Source organism: Dendrobates tinctorius, unplaced genomic scaffold, assembly GCF_039654945.1.
Source record: "Dendrobates tinctorius isolate UK_male_01 unplaced genomic scaffold, ASM3965494v1 ptg000066l, whole genome shotgun sequence".
NCBI classification, from domain to species: domain Eukaryota; kingdom Metazoa; phylum Chordata; class Amphibia; order Anura; family Dendrobatidae; genus Dendrobates; species Dendrobates tinctorius.
Genome location: NW_027361734.1, coordinates 2,538,529 through 2,556,611, shown reverse-complemented (window position 1 = coordinate 2,556,611; position 18,083 = coordinate 2,538,529). Strand labels below are relative to the sequence as shown.

The 18,083-nt window shown below is 44.6% G+C and overlaps 1 protein-coding gene across 1 annotated transcript in view; it reads left to right on the top strand.

The window, feature by feature from the left end:
• Positions 1–18,083, top strand: part of EXOC4 (exocyst complex component 4) — a 685,438-nt gene that overhangs the window by 561,825 nt on the left and 105,530 nt on the right. The window contains exon 15 of the mRNA XM_073580982.1: positions 7,812–7,953. Coding sequence (XP_073437083.1) covers positions 7,812–7,953 — 142 coding nt within the window. The remainder of the gene's footprint in view (positions 1–7,811; positions 7,954–18,083) is intronic.

The following is an 18,083-nucleotide window of genomic DNA, read 5'->3' as shown; positions in this document are numbered from 1 at the left end:
ATTCTAGACACCCTGTTCCAGATGCAGCAAAACAGCCCCAGAACATAGCACAGCCTCCTCCATGTCTCACAGTAGGGACAGTTGTTTTCTTGCTATACTTCATTTTTTCATCTGTAAACATAGAGCTGGTGTGCCTTGTCAAAAAGTTCCATTATTGTCTCATCTGTCCATAGGACATTCTCCCAGAAGCTTTGTGGCTTGTCAACATGTAGTTTGGCAAACTCCAGTCTGGCTTTTTTAAGATTTTTTTCAACAATGGTGTCTTCCTTGGTCGTCTCCCATGATGTCGACTTTGGCTCATACAATGACAGATGGTGCGATTTGACACTGAGGTTCCTTAAGCTCGAAGTTCACCTTTAATCTGTTTAGAAGTTTTTATGGGCTCTTTTGTTACCAATTGTATTATCCGTCTCTTTGATTTGTCATCAATTTTCGTCCTGTGGCCACGTCCAGGAAGGTTGACTACAGTCCCATTGAGCTTAAATTTCTGAATAATATGTGCAACTGTAGTCACAGGAACATCACGCTGCTTGGAGATGGTCTTATAACTTTTACATTTAACATGTTTGTCTATAATTTTCTCTCTAATCTCCTGAGATAACTCTTTCTTCGCTTCCTCTGCTCCATGTTGAGTGTGATACACAGCATGTCACCAAACAGCACAGTGCGTATCTGTAGCCCTCTATACAGGCCCACTCCCTGATTCCAAGATTGTAGACACCTGTGATGCTAATTAGTATACACACCTTAATTTAACATATCCCTTGTGTCACATTATTTTCAGGGGTACTATCATTTCTGTCCAGGCCTATTTCATGAGTTTTATTTTTTTTTTTAAATCTTTGGAAGCATGGTTGAAAAGCAATGTCTGACTTTCATTTGTTCATTTTCATAGATTTATGGTTTATTATTACTTTTGTCAGATTAATGTTATTTCTATGACCATTGTGGGTTTTTCTGGCATTAAACAAGGGTACCAACAATTTTGACCACGTGTGTAAGAGGGTGGTGGCTCACTCTTGCCCAGGGGCCCACCGGAGGATTCTCTTGTGGGTCAGTAGAAGCCTGGACTGCTGATTTACTTGCTTACAAGCATAGTCCCTGCTCTGACAAGGCTGCCCCCCCACTTTGGTGGTTAAATACTTAAGACTGACCTATATTGATCACTATTACTTGTCTCGTGTATTACTTGTCCTGATGTTTCTGCATTCTGATTCAGGAGATATAAATAATATCTGTTATTATGACTCATAATTTATGAGCATGATCGTGACCCCACTAAGTAAATAATAAATGTTGGAACAGTAGATGTCCGATCTTTGAGATCCCTGCGGGCGCTAAATCTGGGGATTCAACCCTGGGCTGCCAACAACTATAGGATGATTTTGAATGCAGCAGCCGTCAGCACTTGTGGTTTCCTTTATCTGACTAGGAAACATGGGTCAGGCTATTTTCACACTAGCGGTGTCAAAAGCGCAAGCAAACGCTGGTAAACGCTGCGTTATTTTGTATCATTATTGTGCGCATTGCAACAAAAAATCGCAGCGTTTTTATGCGTTTGTAAGCGTTTTTCATGCGTTTGCATTTTTTATGCGCAATAAACAGGAGAAAAAATCCTTGAAAAATTCTTGCAACACACTCCACCAATGGGACACCAGTGGGCGTGTATATGGAAATTCTTTATATAGACCCTGTTTACACCTGAATTCTTCACATTTGCTTGCATTTGACTTGAGAAACATGGATCTGCACTGGAAGAGCTTTTACTTTGACTTGGATCTGGACATGAGGACGGCTCAGGCTTATGCCGTTGCTTGCCATGAACAGAGGGAGAGAGAGAGGCAGCGAAGACGGCAGCAGCGCGGCGTATGTGGATACATCCCATTATTGAACTCCGGGAGAGCCGTGGAGCGTACCACACCCTCTACAGTGAGCTACAGGCAAACCCGGAGAAATTACGGGTTATACCTGGATGACCCAAGAAACCTTTAACTATTTGCTTGGTCGGGTCAAAGAAATCATCCGGAGACAGGACACGCAGCTCCGACGTGCGATTACTCCTGAGGAACGGCTCCTGGTCACATTAAGGTAGGTAGTTTTGCTAAACCAATGCCTGTTGATTTTTCTTGCTTGTGACATGTACTCTTCGAAATCTGGCATAATTACAGTTCTGCCATGTCGGTAACTACAAGCTGCGTTAATTTTTGGATGGCATGTATTGAACCAAAGGCTGCAGAATTTTTTTTTTTTTTTTAATTTAACGTGTTAAAAAAATTATGTATACACAAATATTAATTATTGTTTTCTTTGTGTCACAGATTCATGGCTACTGGAGAGACCTTCTCGTCACTGCACTTCCAGTACCGGATTGGAATCTCCAAATTGTCTGGAATTGTAGCGGACACCTGCCGAGCTCTCTGGAACGTTCTTTGTCCCGAATTCATGCCCATGCCAACCACAGACAAAATGGTTGGAAATCACCGAAAGATTCTTGACTGTCTGCAATTTCCCTAACTGTTTGGGAGCGGTGGATGGGAAGCACATCCGGATTATCAAGCCCAAAAGAACAGGCTCTGCGTTCTTTAACTACAAAAAGTGCTTTTCTACTGTACTGATGGCCATTGCGGATGCAGACTGTATGTTTATTGCAGTGGACATTGGGGCATTTGGCCGTGGGAATGACTCCCAGGCTTTTAAGACCTCGGACGTGGGCAGGAGGTTGTATGGCAACAACTTCAATTTCCCAACACCGAAGGTCCGCCACAGCCATTTGTAATGGTTGGTGATGAAGCGTTCCAGATGTGCCAAAACCTGCTGAAACCTTACTCCAGCCGGGACTTGGACCACAACAAAATAATTTTCAATTACAGGCTCACCAGGGCCAGGAGAACAGTAGAGTGTGCATTTGGTATCCTTGTATCTAGATGGCGCATTCTTGTCACAGCTATTAATCTGAAACTGGAAACCGTGGATGAGGTGGTCAAGGCCTGTGTTGTTCTACATAACGTTGTACTTTCTCGAGAGCACCCGAACTTTGATCTTGATAATGTTGATCCTAATCCATTGCCTGAATTTACACAGCACCCTTCCAGGTCATCCGTTGAAGTTGGCCAAATGAGGGACCAATTTGCGGCATACTTCAACTCAAGATGTAGGACGGGTGGAATGGCAAGAGCAAATGGTTTAAAAAAATTTTATTGCATGTTCTTTGTATGTTAATAAAAAAAACTGTTTTGATACCTGTACTGAGTGCATTCTCTGTTTTTACACTCCCAATACCATTAGCAAGTAGTTTATCAGTGAATTTATGATGCTGTGTTTTGTGCATCATGATTTCACTAATACTCCAGAGTAGGTGACTATATAGATTATGTGGTTATTTACAAGGTATATCTAAAGTTCCTTGCCTTTTTGTCTAATAGTTAAATGAGAACAATAGATATGCCTTGCACTCAACACCATCCTCTATAGCTACATTTCAAAATGTAGTCCTAAATGTCAACCAACATATCATGTTTACTTCTTTTTTTTTTATTTTTTTTTTTAACTCAAATTTAATTACTAAAAACATGCTATGTTGGTTTGCTTTGAATACTGTAGTTGGGAAACCCTGCTCACTTCAGTGTGTGCAATACACCAGATATCCCGATTACTGACGTTTCTTGTGTCAGTCTTGGAGATATGTTTTGTCAACGAAGCCAATCTACATGACTTGTCTTTTTCACAGCAGTGTCGACATTCTAGTAATATTGCACAGACAGACTGGATCCAGCAGGGTTCCCCAACTCCACTCCACAAGGTCCACCACCAGATCATGTTGTAATGAAATCCATAGCTCCGTTGAGAACTGTTTCACAAGAGCCCAAAAAAAAGAGGATTCCATACAACATGATCTTTTGGTGGACCTTGAGGACTGGAGTTGGGGAACCCTGCTGGATCGAGTATGTGCAATATTACTAGAATGTAGAGACTGTTGTTGAAAAGGCAAGTCATGTAGATTTGGTTTGTTGACATCACATATCTCCAAGACTGACACAAGAAACAGTAATGGAGATATATGTTGTTGCAAAAACGCTAAGTGTACGGCGCAGTTTGTGTACTCGGCGATAGACACAGTAACCATTCCAAATTTTTTGAAAGCACAAGTGAACATTTATTTTGTAACAAAAAAGAACCAAAATTTTTTTTAGTAGGAATAACGTTTGGTGGAAGATTGGGAGACTTTAAGTGTGTGGAGAGACGAGGAACGACTGGAGGTAGAGGAAGGGGTTCTAGGAGAAGGGGCGACAAAAGTACTGTGGGAAGGGAGCTCTGGAATGGACATTGAGCCAGCTTGAGACACATTAGGAGGAGACGGTGGATGGACAAACAAAGTTTTTTTTTTTTCTTCTTCTTTGGCGCAGGAATATCCTGCCTGGACCGAATTGCAGCCTGTGACCGCCTTACTTTTGTTGACCGCCTGGTGACGGTGGACTGTGGCGTTGCCCTGTAAAATAGGGAATGCGGATCACCCCTTTGCTGCTCTGTGGTGGCGGTGCTGCTAGAAGTGGCGTTGCTCCTAGGAGAGAAATTTGGGTCGGTGCTCTGAGCAGGAGGCTGCCTGTCTGGGATCTCATCCAAAGTCCTTGGGGGACTCAGAGGAGGAGAATTGGTGGCGGTTATGTTGACATGAGGAGTGGTGGCGGTGCTCCTTTGCTGCGGAGTGCTGGCGGTGCTCCTTTGCTGTGGAGTGCTGGCGGTGTTCCTTTGCTGATGAGTGGTTGTGGTGCTCCTTTGCTGCGGAGTGCTGGCGGTGCTCCTTTGCTGAGTAGTGCTGGTGGTGCTCTGCTGCTGATGAGTGCTGGCGGTACGCCTTTGCTGATGAGTGCTGGCGGTGCTCTGTTGCTGCGGAGTGCTGGCGGTGCTCTGTTGCTGCGGAGTGCTGGCGGTGCTCCTTTGGTGTTGACTGGTGGTGTCGGTGGCCCAAGCAGGTTCTGTGGTGGTTTGGCTCCAAGCTTGTGGTGCTGTGGCGGTGGTGGTGCTCCATACAGGAGCAGCGCTTGCCATAGTGGTGGTGGCGGAGGAGTGTCCAGCAGCACTCAGACTTGAGGTGGTGTAGTGATGTCCGGCTTCGCTGGGAATGCAGGTGGCCGTGCAGTGGTATGCAGCAGAAGTCGGTCGTGTGGTAAAGCGAGTCAGCGGTGGAACTGTTGGAAATGGCACCACTGACTGCTGAACATACCGATTCTGCTGCATAGCCTGCAAGTAAGCAGTGTTGCAGGGCCTGTAACACACTCAGCTGTTGCTCAGGACTAAGGTGTTCCGCCATGCCCTGTACAATTTTACTGAAAGAATGGTGCGCTGGTCTGTTGAGGTCGGCCTCCAGACGGTCAAGGCGCTGGTCAACAGAGTGGAAGCGGTGTTCCATGTGGTTAAAACCACATTCGATGTGGTTAAAACCACATTCCATCAGGGAAAAACCGCTTTCCATTCTGGCGGCCAGCGCCTTGAGGCTGGCCTTAAAGGCCTCGCTCAAGGGCATGAACTCAGGCATGACATTCCTGTCCAAGGCCCTCTGCCGCTGGCGGGTAGTGCCCGCATAACCAGTGACAGAGACCTGGGACAGGGGAACACCTGATGGACCAGCTTCCTGGTCACCAGCTGTCTGTGTTGCTGACCTGCAAGATGCTTCCTGGCTGTCGGATGGCTGGGACGGGTCCGAGATCGATCGATTAAGAACCGCTCCCGGGACAGGTTGCAGGGTGCTGCTCCAAGTGCTGTGGAAAGAAAGGGAAAACATGAGTATCATGCATTTACAAGAAGCATCACCTGTTGAATAGAAAAGCACATAGTAATAACAAACCAAAAAAAAAAAACACGCTCTGCTGGCAAGGACCGGTCTCAGGAAAGCCAACTCGCGATGATAGCGGTACTTTCTTCTGCGCCTTGCCGCAGAACCACTCCAAACCTGTCCCTCAGCACAAACATCAGTGTTGAAGCGGTCCTTCATCGAGCGCCAACGTGTGCGGATTTTGTTCACTGTTGGGAAAAAAAGAAAAAAAAAATTAGAAAATGCACTTAAGGCAACTTAATTATCAGCACACACACCGGATAGAACTTTGCAAACAGTCAATGCTGCAGCACAAATAAAATTCTAGACACAATGCAGTCACTGTTGATACTGAGGACACTGTTATGTTTCCTGCTAGAATATATGTATCAGCGAAAACAACAGTATCATCAGGAGCAAGCGTGAAAACAGGATCAAGAATATATCTTGCCAAAAAAACACCAGCACCATCAAGACCATAAATCAATGCAGTATCACAGAGCATCTTTTTGAAGCTGCAGAGGCACTGTCCCAGCCATCCATCATCGCTGCGGCCACCTCATTCCAGAGCTGCCGGGTCACCACTGTGTCTTTGTACTGCTGGTCACGGCTGTCCCACAACGGGATACGCTCCTCAACAAGGCGGATAAGGTGCTCGTTGTCGATGTAGACTTCGTCATCCTGTTGTGGAATCTAGAAAAAAAAAATATAGAATGTTTAGAATTTTGGAAAAGATACAAAAAGAAACAGAAAAGAAGCAAGATAAATACAGAAAAAAAAAAATATATATATATATACACTCACATTGCGTCTCCTCGCCACGACTTGACTACGCTGCTCCCGCTCAGAATCCTCAGACGGCTCCTGCTAAGACCGCTGCCGCTCAGACCGCTCCCGCACTACTTCTTCAGTGCCCGTGTCCGATGTCTGTAAAGAAAGAAAAAATTAACACATTTCTAGAGGCAGCTATACTTGCCAAAAGGCAGCAAGATTCTCACCTCACGATCAGCTTGGGCCAGTTCTTGCCGTGTTGACGAATACATTGAGCCAGAAGAAGACATGCTGAAAAGAAAAAAAAAAATGCATTAGTACATTATAAAATTGTACAGGACACACAGACATTATGTTGAAGAATACTCACATTTTGGCTCCTGATGCTTGAATCCACACTTGTAGGCTCTTGTCTGCTCTCTGCAAGGCTGTCTATAGAGTAATTGTCTGACCCTGAAGATACTTTCTTTTATTTACACTCCTCCAAAACAATGTTGCTTGTTTAGGGGGAGGTTAAGACAAGTGCCTAGACATTTACTCAAATCGCGTGCACGCAAAAGGCGCTGACGTGCGCGGTGCCAAGCGCTTCTCAGCGACCACATAGACTGTAATGCTATTTTTGTGCGCACACGATTTTTTTAACGATGTCGCCGGAAAAAAAATGCAACATGTAGCTTACGACACGTCTGGGCGCACACCTGTAAAATGCGCAGCGCACACTAAACGCTGAAGAGCGCGTACATTCGCAAGACCCTGCCATCACCATGTTAAACATAGGGGAACATTGCGCGTGCGCCCGATAGCGCACGATGCACTGCGCGATCGAACACTAGTGTGAAACCAGCCTCAGACATGTTACAAATCCAGCATGGCTCTCGGGCTGTGCATGTACAAATATCAAGAGAAGAAAAAGAACTAATGACTAAGGCCAGCTTTATTCTTTCAATGGTTGGAGTTAACAATCCTTTCAAAGGCAAAATATACGTAGTTATTTTAAAATGCTTTGATTTTTTTTGTACAATAATTCGATCTACAGAATAAAACTGTTTTTTGTATATATTGTGATGCAGAATCTTATTTAATGTAAAGCTCGTTATAAGCAATATGTTTTTCCATTTGTATTTGTATACTGTATGGTATGCAAATAAGATCATCAGTTGTTAGAGCATTACAACCAGATAATATCCTAATGTTTAACCAATTAATATTTCTTTCTATCCTTCACCTACAGCAATGTCTCCTGGTGCTGACAGTCTGAGCAGTGTGGACATTCCTGCTGTGTCTGAGATCATTTTGCAGACTCTCAATGAACTAGCTAATTCTTTCCAGGACATGTCGGACCGCTGTTTGCTTGTTTTGCATTTGGAAGTCAGGTAGGTTTCATTATCTGTCTTCAGATGGCCAGGTATAAGATACATTTGTGTTGTATACATGATTTTTTTCTCACGTATTAAAGTTTCCAAGGTTTGTGACTTTTTTATTTTTCAAAAACGTTGTTACTCTTGATCTAGTACAAAGAATTGTATTAAGATCCGAATGAAATAGGGATATCCTCACTCCTTTCCTCTCCTATGTATAGCACTCCCACTCTTTTCACATTGCTACACAGCACAGATCCATTCAACATCAGAGACGCTCTCACAAATCACTTAACCATTTGCTCACTCTTTCTATCTTCCTCCTCCTAGTCGCAGGAGACATTGCTCCCAACCCTAGTCCCCCATGTTATAAAAAGTCAAACCCCCCAACTGCTACATTCAGAAACCCCTCTAATCTTATTAAAATTCCCTGCATGCCATCTGTCTCTCTTAATTGTGCACTTTGGAATTCTCGCTCAGTGTGTAACAAACTCTCCTTCACTCATGACTTTTTCCTTTCTAATTCTCTTAACCTCCTGGCTCTTACTGAAACCTGGATCCAGCAGTCAGACACTACCGCTGCTGCTGCTCTTTGATACGGGGGACTACACTTCTCTCATACCCCAAGATCAGACAATAGAGCAGGTGGAGGCGTTGGTCTGCTCCTATCATCAAAATGTACCTTTCAGGTTATCCCTCAAGTACCCTCGCTTGTCTTTCCTTCTTTTGAGGTCCATGCCGTCAGACTCTACACCCCCCTTCTCCATGCGAGTGGCGGTGGTATATCGTCCTCCCGGCCCCTCCCATCAGTTCCTGGATCATTTTGCCACTTGGCTTCCACATTTTCTCTCCTGTGACATCCCTACCCTCATCATGGGCGATTTCAACATCCCCATTGCTCTTCCCCTCTCCCCATCTGCTACTCACCTTTTATCTCTAACCTCCTCGTTTGGCCTTTTGCAGCTTACTAATTCTCCAACGCATGAAGACGGAAACTCTCTCGGCTTTGTGCAGTGGATGATTTTGCAAACTCCCCTCTCCCGCTCTCTGACCACAACCTTCTTTCATTCTCTATCAAGAACTGCCAGGCTGCTCAGGTCACCCCCACTGTCCATATTTATAGAAACATACAGGCCATTAACACCCAGAAACTTATGAAGAACTTGCAGTCTTCATTGGCCCCTATCTCCTCCCTTTCATGTCCTGATTCTGCATTGAAGCATTACAATGAAACACTTCAAAGTGCCCTGGATGAACTTGCTCCTCCTGTACATAGAACACCACAACACAGACGGCGACAACCCTGGCACACCCTGCAAACACGTTTCCTGCAGCGGTGCTCCAGGTGCGCCGAACGTCTGTGGAGAAAATCCAACCTACCCGAAGATTTCATCCATTTTAAGTTTATGCTTCGAACATACAACACTGCCCTTCACCTCTCAAAACAAACCTATTTCAACACCCTCATCACTTCACTGTCCAATAACCCTAAACGTCTCTTTGACACTTTTCATTCTCTACTCAACCCAAGAGTACAGGCCCCAACCACGGAGCTTCGAGCTGACGATCTGGCCAATTACTTCAAAGAAAAAATTGACCAGATCCGACAGGAAATTATCTCCCAATCACCTGATACCCATGCACTGTCCTCCCTTCCCCACTGCATCTAGCTCACTCTCTGATTTTGAACCAGTCACAGAAGAAGAAGTGAGCAGGCTCCTTGCATCTTCTCGCCCAATCACTTGCACCAGTGACCCATTTCCGTCACATCTACTCCAGCCCCTTTCCCCTGCTGTCACCCCTCACCTAACTAAAATATTTAACCTCTCTCTCTCTCTTCTGATATCTTTCCCTCCTCATTTAAGCATGCCATCATACATCCACTACTTAAAAACCATCCCTCAACCAAAACTGTGCCGCTAACTATAGACGTGTTTCTAATCTTCCCTTCATCTCTAAACTCCTGTAATGCCTGGTCCACTCCCGTCTTATCCGCTATCTCTCGGAAAACTCTCTTCTAGACTCTCTCCAATCCGCTCTTTACATTCTACTGAAACTGCCCTCACTAAAGTCTCTAATGATCTACTAACAGCTAACTCAAATGGTCATTACTCCATGCTAATTCTCTTGGATCTCTCTGCAGCATTCGACACTGTGGATCATCAGCTCCTCCTCACTATGCTCCGTTCCATTGGCCTCAAGGACACCGTTCTCTCCTGGTTCTCCTCCTATCTCTCTGACCGCTCCTTTACTGTATCTTTTGCTAGCTCCTCCTCCTCTCATCTTCCCCTTACTGTTGGGGTTCCTCAAGGATCAGTGCTAGGCCCCCTCCTCTTCTCTTTGTATACTGCCCCTATCGGTCAAACAATCAGTAGATTTGGTTTCCAGTACCATCTCTATGCTGACGACACCCAATTATACGCTTCTTCTCCTGACATCACGCCAGTCTTTCTAGAAAACACTGGCAATTGTCTAAACGCTGTGTCTAACATCATGTCCTCACTATATCTGAAACTGAACCTGTCAAAGACTGAACTCCTTGTGTTTCCTCCCGCTACTAATGTACCTATAACCGACATTGCCATTTCCGTGTGTGGCTCTACTATTACTCCCCAGCAAACATGCCTGCTGTCTTGGGGTCATACTTGACTCCGAGCTTTCCATTGTCCCCCACATCCGATCACTGGCTCGCTCTTGTTATCTGCACCTCAAAAACATTTCTAGAATTTGACCTTTTCTTACTTTTGACTCTGCAAAAACTCTTATTCATTCTCGTCTCGACTATTGTAACTCCCTTCTAATCGTTCTCCCTCTTACCAAACTCTCCCCCCTCCAATCTGTCTTGAATGCTGCTGCCAGGATCATATTCCTCGCCAATCTTTACACCGATGCCTCTACCTTGTGCCAGTCATTACACTGGCTACCCATCCACTCCAGAATCCAGTACAAACTTATTACCCTCACCCACAAAGCTCTTCATGGCTCAGCACAACCCTACATCTCCTCCCTTGTTTCAGTATACCATCCTACCCGCGCCCTCCGTTCTGCTGATGACCTGAGGTTAGCATCCTCAATAATCAGAACCTCCCACTCCCGTCTTCAAGACTATACACGTGCTGCGCCAATTCTTTGGAATGCACTTCCCAGGTCAATACGACTAGTCCCCAATCCCCGCAATTTTAAGCGTGCCCTGAAAACTCATTTATTCAGACTGGCCTACCGCCTCAACACACTAACCTAATCTATCCCTATGCGGCACAGCCAAAAGTTTTTTACCATATCCAGGTTCCCCGCATCATGTTCCCACTTGCTTTATGCATCCATTAGCCCTCTGCATCTGTACTGTTACACAATTAACATTATGGCTGGTCCATACAATCAGGGCAACTGTTACCATCCACCTTTCGTGTCTCCCCTTTTTTCCTCATAGATTGAAAGCTTACGAGCAGGGCCCTCATTCCTCTTGGTATCTGTTATGATCTATGTGATTATTGTTATGCTGTAATGTATATTGTCTGTACAAGTCCCCTCTGAAATGTAAAGTGCTGCGGAATTTGTCGGCGCTATAGAAATAAAATTTATTATTATTATTATTATATCCTGCAATTGCAACACAACATTCAGTAGGAATCGGTAATAGATTTGTCTATTTTACAAGACTGGAAAATTGATGCAACAAGAGTGACTAGTGCAGGCCAGAGAAGATGAAATGTCTGTGTCCAAGTGTGGTCATGTACCGGCCTTGGACAATGTTTATGTGACAAAAGCCTATTATTCAAGACATGTCTGTACCTGAATATGGTAGAAACAAATTTATTGCACCTTGTTCTTGGCTGTCCTTTCCACAAAATTCATGTCACGTGGCTTAAATCTTGCAGAGAATTGAGATGACTTAATAAGAAAATATATGAATAATAGGTAATGGACTCAGCTGAGGACATTAGTGGTTTGATAGATGGAGATGAGATTGGAAATATACAGGATGTGTCTGTAGCACAATCGAGAGCTTTGTGAGTCTTTCTTGCCATTCTACCAAACAGGTAACCACTGTAGTGATAGGTAGGTAGTATAACCAGTATAGTGATAGGTAGATAGTATAACCAGTGTAGAGATGGGTAGGTAGTATAAACATTGCACTTAAGGATCAGCCTTACTGCTACCTTTCTGATGGATTGAAATAGAGCCAGTCTGTTTAGTGGAATGCCAATTATCTGACAGCTATAGGAATCATGGCAAGAAATGATCAGAACCTGGATTATTATTTTTTTCTTTAGCAGTGTTAGTGGTGAGTGATTGATATGAGGGATGTTTTTAGGTGCAGTGTATTGATTGTCAGCATGTTGTCTAAGAAGCAAAATGTTTATACAGAAGGAGATGGGTAGTATAAGGGCTCATACCCATTTGCGAGAAAAATAACGGTCCGATTTCCATACAGAAAAAAAACGGACGAGTGCTATGCGAGTGTAAATTGATGTCCGTGCGATTTTTCCACGGAACATCTGTATGACATGCGTATGCAATCCGTATGCAATGCGATTTTAACATGATACCTATTGTGAGGCAGTGACCACTGTTACAGCTAGGGGGCGCTGTGTGTTCTCCCCAGGATACCCACAGAGGTGTATTGAGGGTAGGAGGATGCATTGCGGTCACATGCGTAGATGGGATTGCAATGGGGAAGCAGTGATTGATGTCACAGGTAGGGGTCACTGTGTGTTCTCCCCAGGATGTGCATGGAGGTATATGAAGGCCATAGGTGTGCATGGCAGTCATGGGCGTAGCTGTGACTGCAATGCAGACTGATAATAAAAGTAAGTGTTAGTCTTGGACATGTTAGTGTCCAAGACAGAGGTAGGAAAAACCTGCTCTGGATGTTGTGTTTGAAACAGATTGCAGTATGATAGTGTTGCAGTCTGTTCCATTCCGGATCCAGGTTTTCCATGTGCATGAAAGCCACAGGTTTCTGTAATAAAAGCCTTGCAGGAAAGGGTTAGGGAGATCTGTGTAGGTCTGAGTGAGTGCTTAGTGATTCTCAGGTGTGTCAGGGCCAGAGTGAGGCCTGGCAACCCGCAGTGTACACAGAGATGAAAGTCGTCCACAGTGACTGGTCTCGGATGTGGACAGTCCTCTGCCCGGAGGTGAACTGGAGGGGAATGTCCTGTGCCCGAAAGAAGACTGGCATGTGTAATGATTGCAAAACAGGTGGATAATGGTGCCTAGCTAAGATCCGGAGGATATCCTGGACTGTGTACGGCTGTGTGAGTAAAGAGACTGTGATGCAGCGGTGCAAGACACCCACGGAACTAGTTAGAGGAAGATTGGCGTGTTTAGTGTCTGTAAAATGAAGGATGCTGTATAATATACTGTATATTCTGCAAATGGTGAAATGAATACTAACTATATGCACTGAAGTTATATGCACTTGTGTGGATTGGACTTTTATGTGTGAAGAGAGCACATTAAATAAACTATTGTGTTTGAATTTTGTGGGTCACTGCCTCTTCACTGCGTACGGTGCTACCGCTGCCTTACAATATATATATATATATATATATATATATGTATATAGATAGATATATAGATATAGTAAAAGCCGGCAGATACCGCTTACAGTAAAGAACAGAATGGGTTCCAGTAGAATAGATAGACAAGATATATACACATAGTATAGGTGTGTGTGTGTATATATATATATATGTATATATTATTTTTTTTTTTTTTTTTTTTTTTTTTTGAGAGACATAGCAGAATAGCCGTTAATTCATTTGTCGCTTTTGTAAAATAATTGCAGAAGCCGACCAGATAGGAGAAATGGTTTACATATAGTAAACCATTGCATATCAGGGAGATTTATATATGTTAGTGACTACTAATTTCATTAGTGTGTTTGTGTAAAATTTTGGATCTGTAGGTGTTAAATGAAAGAATATAATCATGAAAAAATTGTGTGGGCTCCCGTGCAATTTTCTCCATCAGAGAGGGAAAGCCAGTGACTGAGGGCAGATATTAATAGCCTAGAACGGGACCATTGTTTTTGCCTTCCCCCACAGCGAAAAACATCGGCCCCCAGCCACCCCAGAAAAGTGGCACTTAGCGCCTCTCTTCCCATTGCCCTGTAGTGGGTGGCATATGGGGTATTAAGGGGTTAATGTCACCTTGCTATTGTAAATAAAACACCTGGTCAATAAAACACATATCCATTATTAATCCACTAGTATGAAAGGGTTAAAAACACAAACAAATTAAGAATAAAGTCTTTTAATGAAATAATTAAACACACAGGCTTCTCATCTTTAATAAACTCCCAATCCAAGCGAAGCCATCGTTCTCCTGTAAAAAATTAAAAAGCAAACAATATCCCATACCTGTCCCAGCTGTAAACCACTGCGGAATGAACGAAAAGCTGCCTGTGCAGCCTCCCCAACTGACCGGAAATGAACTCTAGCGTGGGAAAGTTTCTGAACAGTTTCCCACGCTGTCGAGATCACCTCAGGTCAGGCGGGGCCACTGGGCAGCCTCAGTGACATCAGCTAGGGACAGTGGGGCATTATTAGATCTGCTTAGGGGTCTACAATCATCCTTTCCCTAGTGTCTGGGCTTCCTTCCTCTCATCCCTTCTGGTTGCACTTAGTATTTCCCACACTGTGCAAGACATACACATTCAGCTTGGCGAAGTGTGCATGCTTTCTTAACCCCCTCATGACATGTACATTTCAAATCAGACGTGGGTGTATGGAGCGGGCTCACGTGCTCTGTGTTACAGACAAGACCTTCCTCTAACAATTGTGGGTGTATCTGAGTTCTGCCGGAAATTGCTAACCTGTGAAATGCTGCTGTCAGTTTCTCACGGCGATGTATAGCATTATCCGGCATGAGGGCGCGTCATTAAAATGCCCCCATCGGGCGTGCCCGTGACGTGATCGTGCATCACTGATTGGTAGCTATGACAGCCAGAGGTCTATTGAAGACCTCCATGCTTGTCATTACAGAGTTTCTTTGAAATCCTGCAGACCTTGATTTCTGCTATATACAGTGATGCTGTGGCATCTGTGTATATAGCACAAGCGATCAGATGACTGCAGCGTTGAGTCCTCTAAAAGAACTTTTAAGAGCAGTGAAAAAAAAAAGAAGTTTAATGGGTAATGCAGCAGTTCAGTGTTCACAAGCAACAAATAACAGCTGATTGGGCTTTGGGCTCTCACCACTTTGATATTGATGGTAACTAATATTGATCAAGCAGAGTGATGCTTGAGTTCTCGTTACTCGAATCAAGCACGTCGGACATGCTTGACTCAAATAGCGAGCATAATGGAAGTGAATAACCAACTCGAGCATTTTTCTGGAGGACAGAAAAATTCTCCCTCCCTCTCCCTCTGGCCCTCTTTTTCTGTCTCTCTCTTTCTCGACCTCTCCCCCTCCCTTTTTCTCGACCCCTCTTCGTCCCCCTCTTTCTCCCTTTCTCCTCCCCCAGCTCAGATAATTAACTTACAGGGATCCAAGGATTTGACCACCACTCAATAATATGCACTACTCAATCGAGCACCACGATGCTCGATTGAGTAGCGAGTGGTGGCGAGTATAGTCACCCATCAATGCCAAAATCTTCAAAACATCTGGGAAATGACGTCTAGAAAGCCTGTTGTTAGTGCAGCAGTAGAGAGAAGTACAGAAAAACTGTTTTCCCTGATACTAACTTAAAATATAGAGAAGATGCAAAATAGAACATGAGTGTTGGCTCTAAGGCTGTGTGCCCACGTAGCGATTTTTAAGCGTTTTTGCCGCGATTTTCGGCGCGAAAACGTTTAAAAATCGTGTACAGAACGCCCCCCATGCATTCCTATGGCATTCCGCACATGCTGTGCTAATGCTGCGCTTTTTTCCGCGGCGGAATCGCATCGCGGAAAAAATCGCAGCATGCTCATTCTTTTGTGCGGAATCGCAAAGAATTGCCGCGATTCCGCACCCATAGGAATGCATGAGAATCGCTTACTTCCCGCATGTGGCTATGCCCACCATGCGGGAAGTTAAGCGTCTCATGTGCGGTTGGTACCCACGGTGTGGAGGAGAGGAGACTGTCCTCCAGGCCCTGGGTACCATACCCCTGTAAAAATTAGAATAAAAAATCGGGGTATATTTACCTTCCGATGTCCCGCTCTGCATTCCCGGCCTAGCGTTCCCAGTAATGTCTTGCGGCAAGGCCCTGTGATGACGTAGTCTCGCGTGACTCTAGCGGTCTCGCGAGATTGCTATAGCAACGCGAGACTACGTCATCACAGGTCTCGCAAGGCATCGCTGGGAACGCTGTGGCCCGGGAATGCAGCGCGGGACGCCGGAAGGTAAATATACCCCGATTTTTTTTATTTTGTTTTTAGCATTTTAACATTCTATCTTTTACTATTGATGCCGCATAGGCGGCCTCAATAGTAAAAACCTGGTCACACATGTCAAACACTATGTTTGACGAGTGTGACCAACCTGTCAATCACTTTCCAAGCGATGCTTCAAATCGCTTGGAAAGTGCTTGAATATCGCGCGGCAAAATCGTGGTGAAATCGCGCGGAAAAAAACGCGCGATTTCTGGGAAGGAGTCCGATTTTTAGTGAGCGTTTTAACACGCACCGTGGGCCCATAGCCTAAATCTTATCCTTAAAAAAGGAAACAAGATTTTAGGAACTGAGATTAACAGTGGGAGCTTTTACTACAGGGCCTTTAAAATTTTAAATGCTTTCTTGGGACTGTGATATAAATCATGTTAAAGGTCGGAGTCACACAAGTATATGGCATCTGATCCCATGTGCTCATGACACTCAGCTCAAATTCTGCTGCGATCGTGAGCTGAGTGTCAGTGGTCCTGCTCCGATACTCTCACATGAGAGAATCACAGCACAGGTGCAGAGGAGTCGGAGAAAGCAGTTTCTCCATCTCTCCATTGCTGGCGTCCGTGGGAATCGCACTGCACTCAGGAGACAACCACAGACTTGTATGGGTGCGTGTGATCCTATTCTCGCAGCATGCTGCAATTGTGTTCTCATGCCGAATCAGCATGAGAAAGTACTCGCAGATGTGCACTTCTCCATAGAATAACACTGGTCTGCGTGCAATCCAATTTTTTATCCGATTACACTAGTCCGATTTATTAACTTGTGTGAGTGAGCTAAAAGGGTTATTCTCAAGGTGTTATTTTCAAGAGTGGAGAGGTACGCTCCTAAAGATTGACAATTTAGGCTGGTGGCATGGCTGAGCCACTGGCCTGAACTGCCCACTGTCTGATACTGCAAGAATGGAAGCTTTGCCTCTTCAGCATAAGAAAAGCGTCAGGGCTCTGAAGCGTCCTAGGTCCAGCGATCCAACCAGCTTTAGAGGGGTGTTTGCAAGCCTCAAGGCTAACAGCTTGCATAAATGCAGTATCCAAAAAACTTGGCACTCAGATTGAAATATTGTGTGAAAATAAAGTTCCTTTTATTTTGCATTCATTTGTGTTAAACGTTCTCGATCCTACAAGGGACCTTCTTCAGAACTGAATGCTGTAGAGAAGGAGGTGCCTAGGTAAGTAAGCGCATTGGTATTGCGAGCTGCGTCACTATGGGAAACGCTTCTGATTGTCGATTACATATGTGCTTTGTCTACAGTGAATAAAGCTCAAGTGTGTGTATGTATGTGTGTGTGTGTCCGGGATTGGCATCCGCACCGACGCAGCTACAGCCACAAAATTTGGCACAGTCACACGTCTGGACCCCGAGTGTGTCCTAGGCTATGTTGTGAGGCCAAATTTTAACCCCGCGCGTTCCAATTCACCAAACAATTTTGCCCCTATCTACATAATGGGGAAAAGTGTGTGTGTATCAAGCCCTGCCCCTCATTATGATGTCATAATGGTTGCCATGGCGACGCTGATGTCATAGGTTGCAAGCCCCGCCGCTAATTATGATGTCATAATGGTTGACTATGGGATGGAGGATGTGTGATGGGTATATGGGCACTGGACTATGGGATGGAGGATATGTATGATGGGTATATGGGCACGGGACTATGGGATGGAGGATGTGTGATGGTATATGGGCACGGGACTATGGGATGGAGGATATGTATGACGGGTATATGGGCGCGGGACTATGGGATGGAGGATATGTATGACGGGTATATGG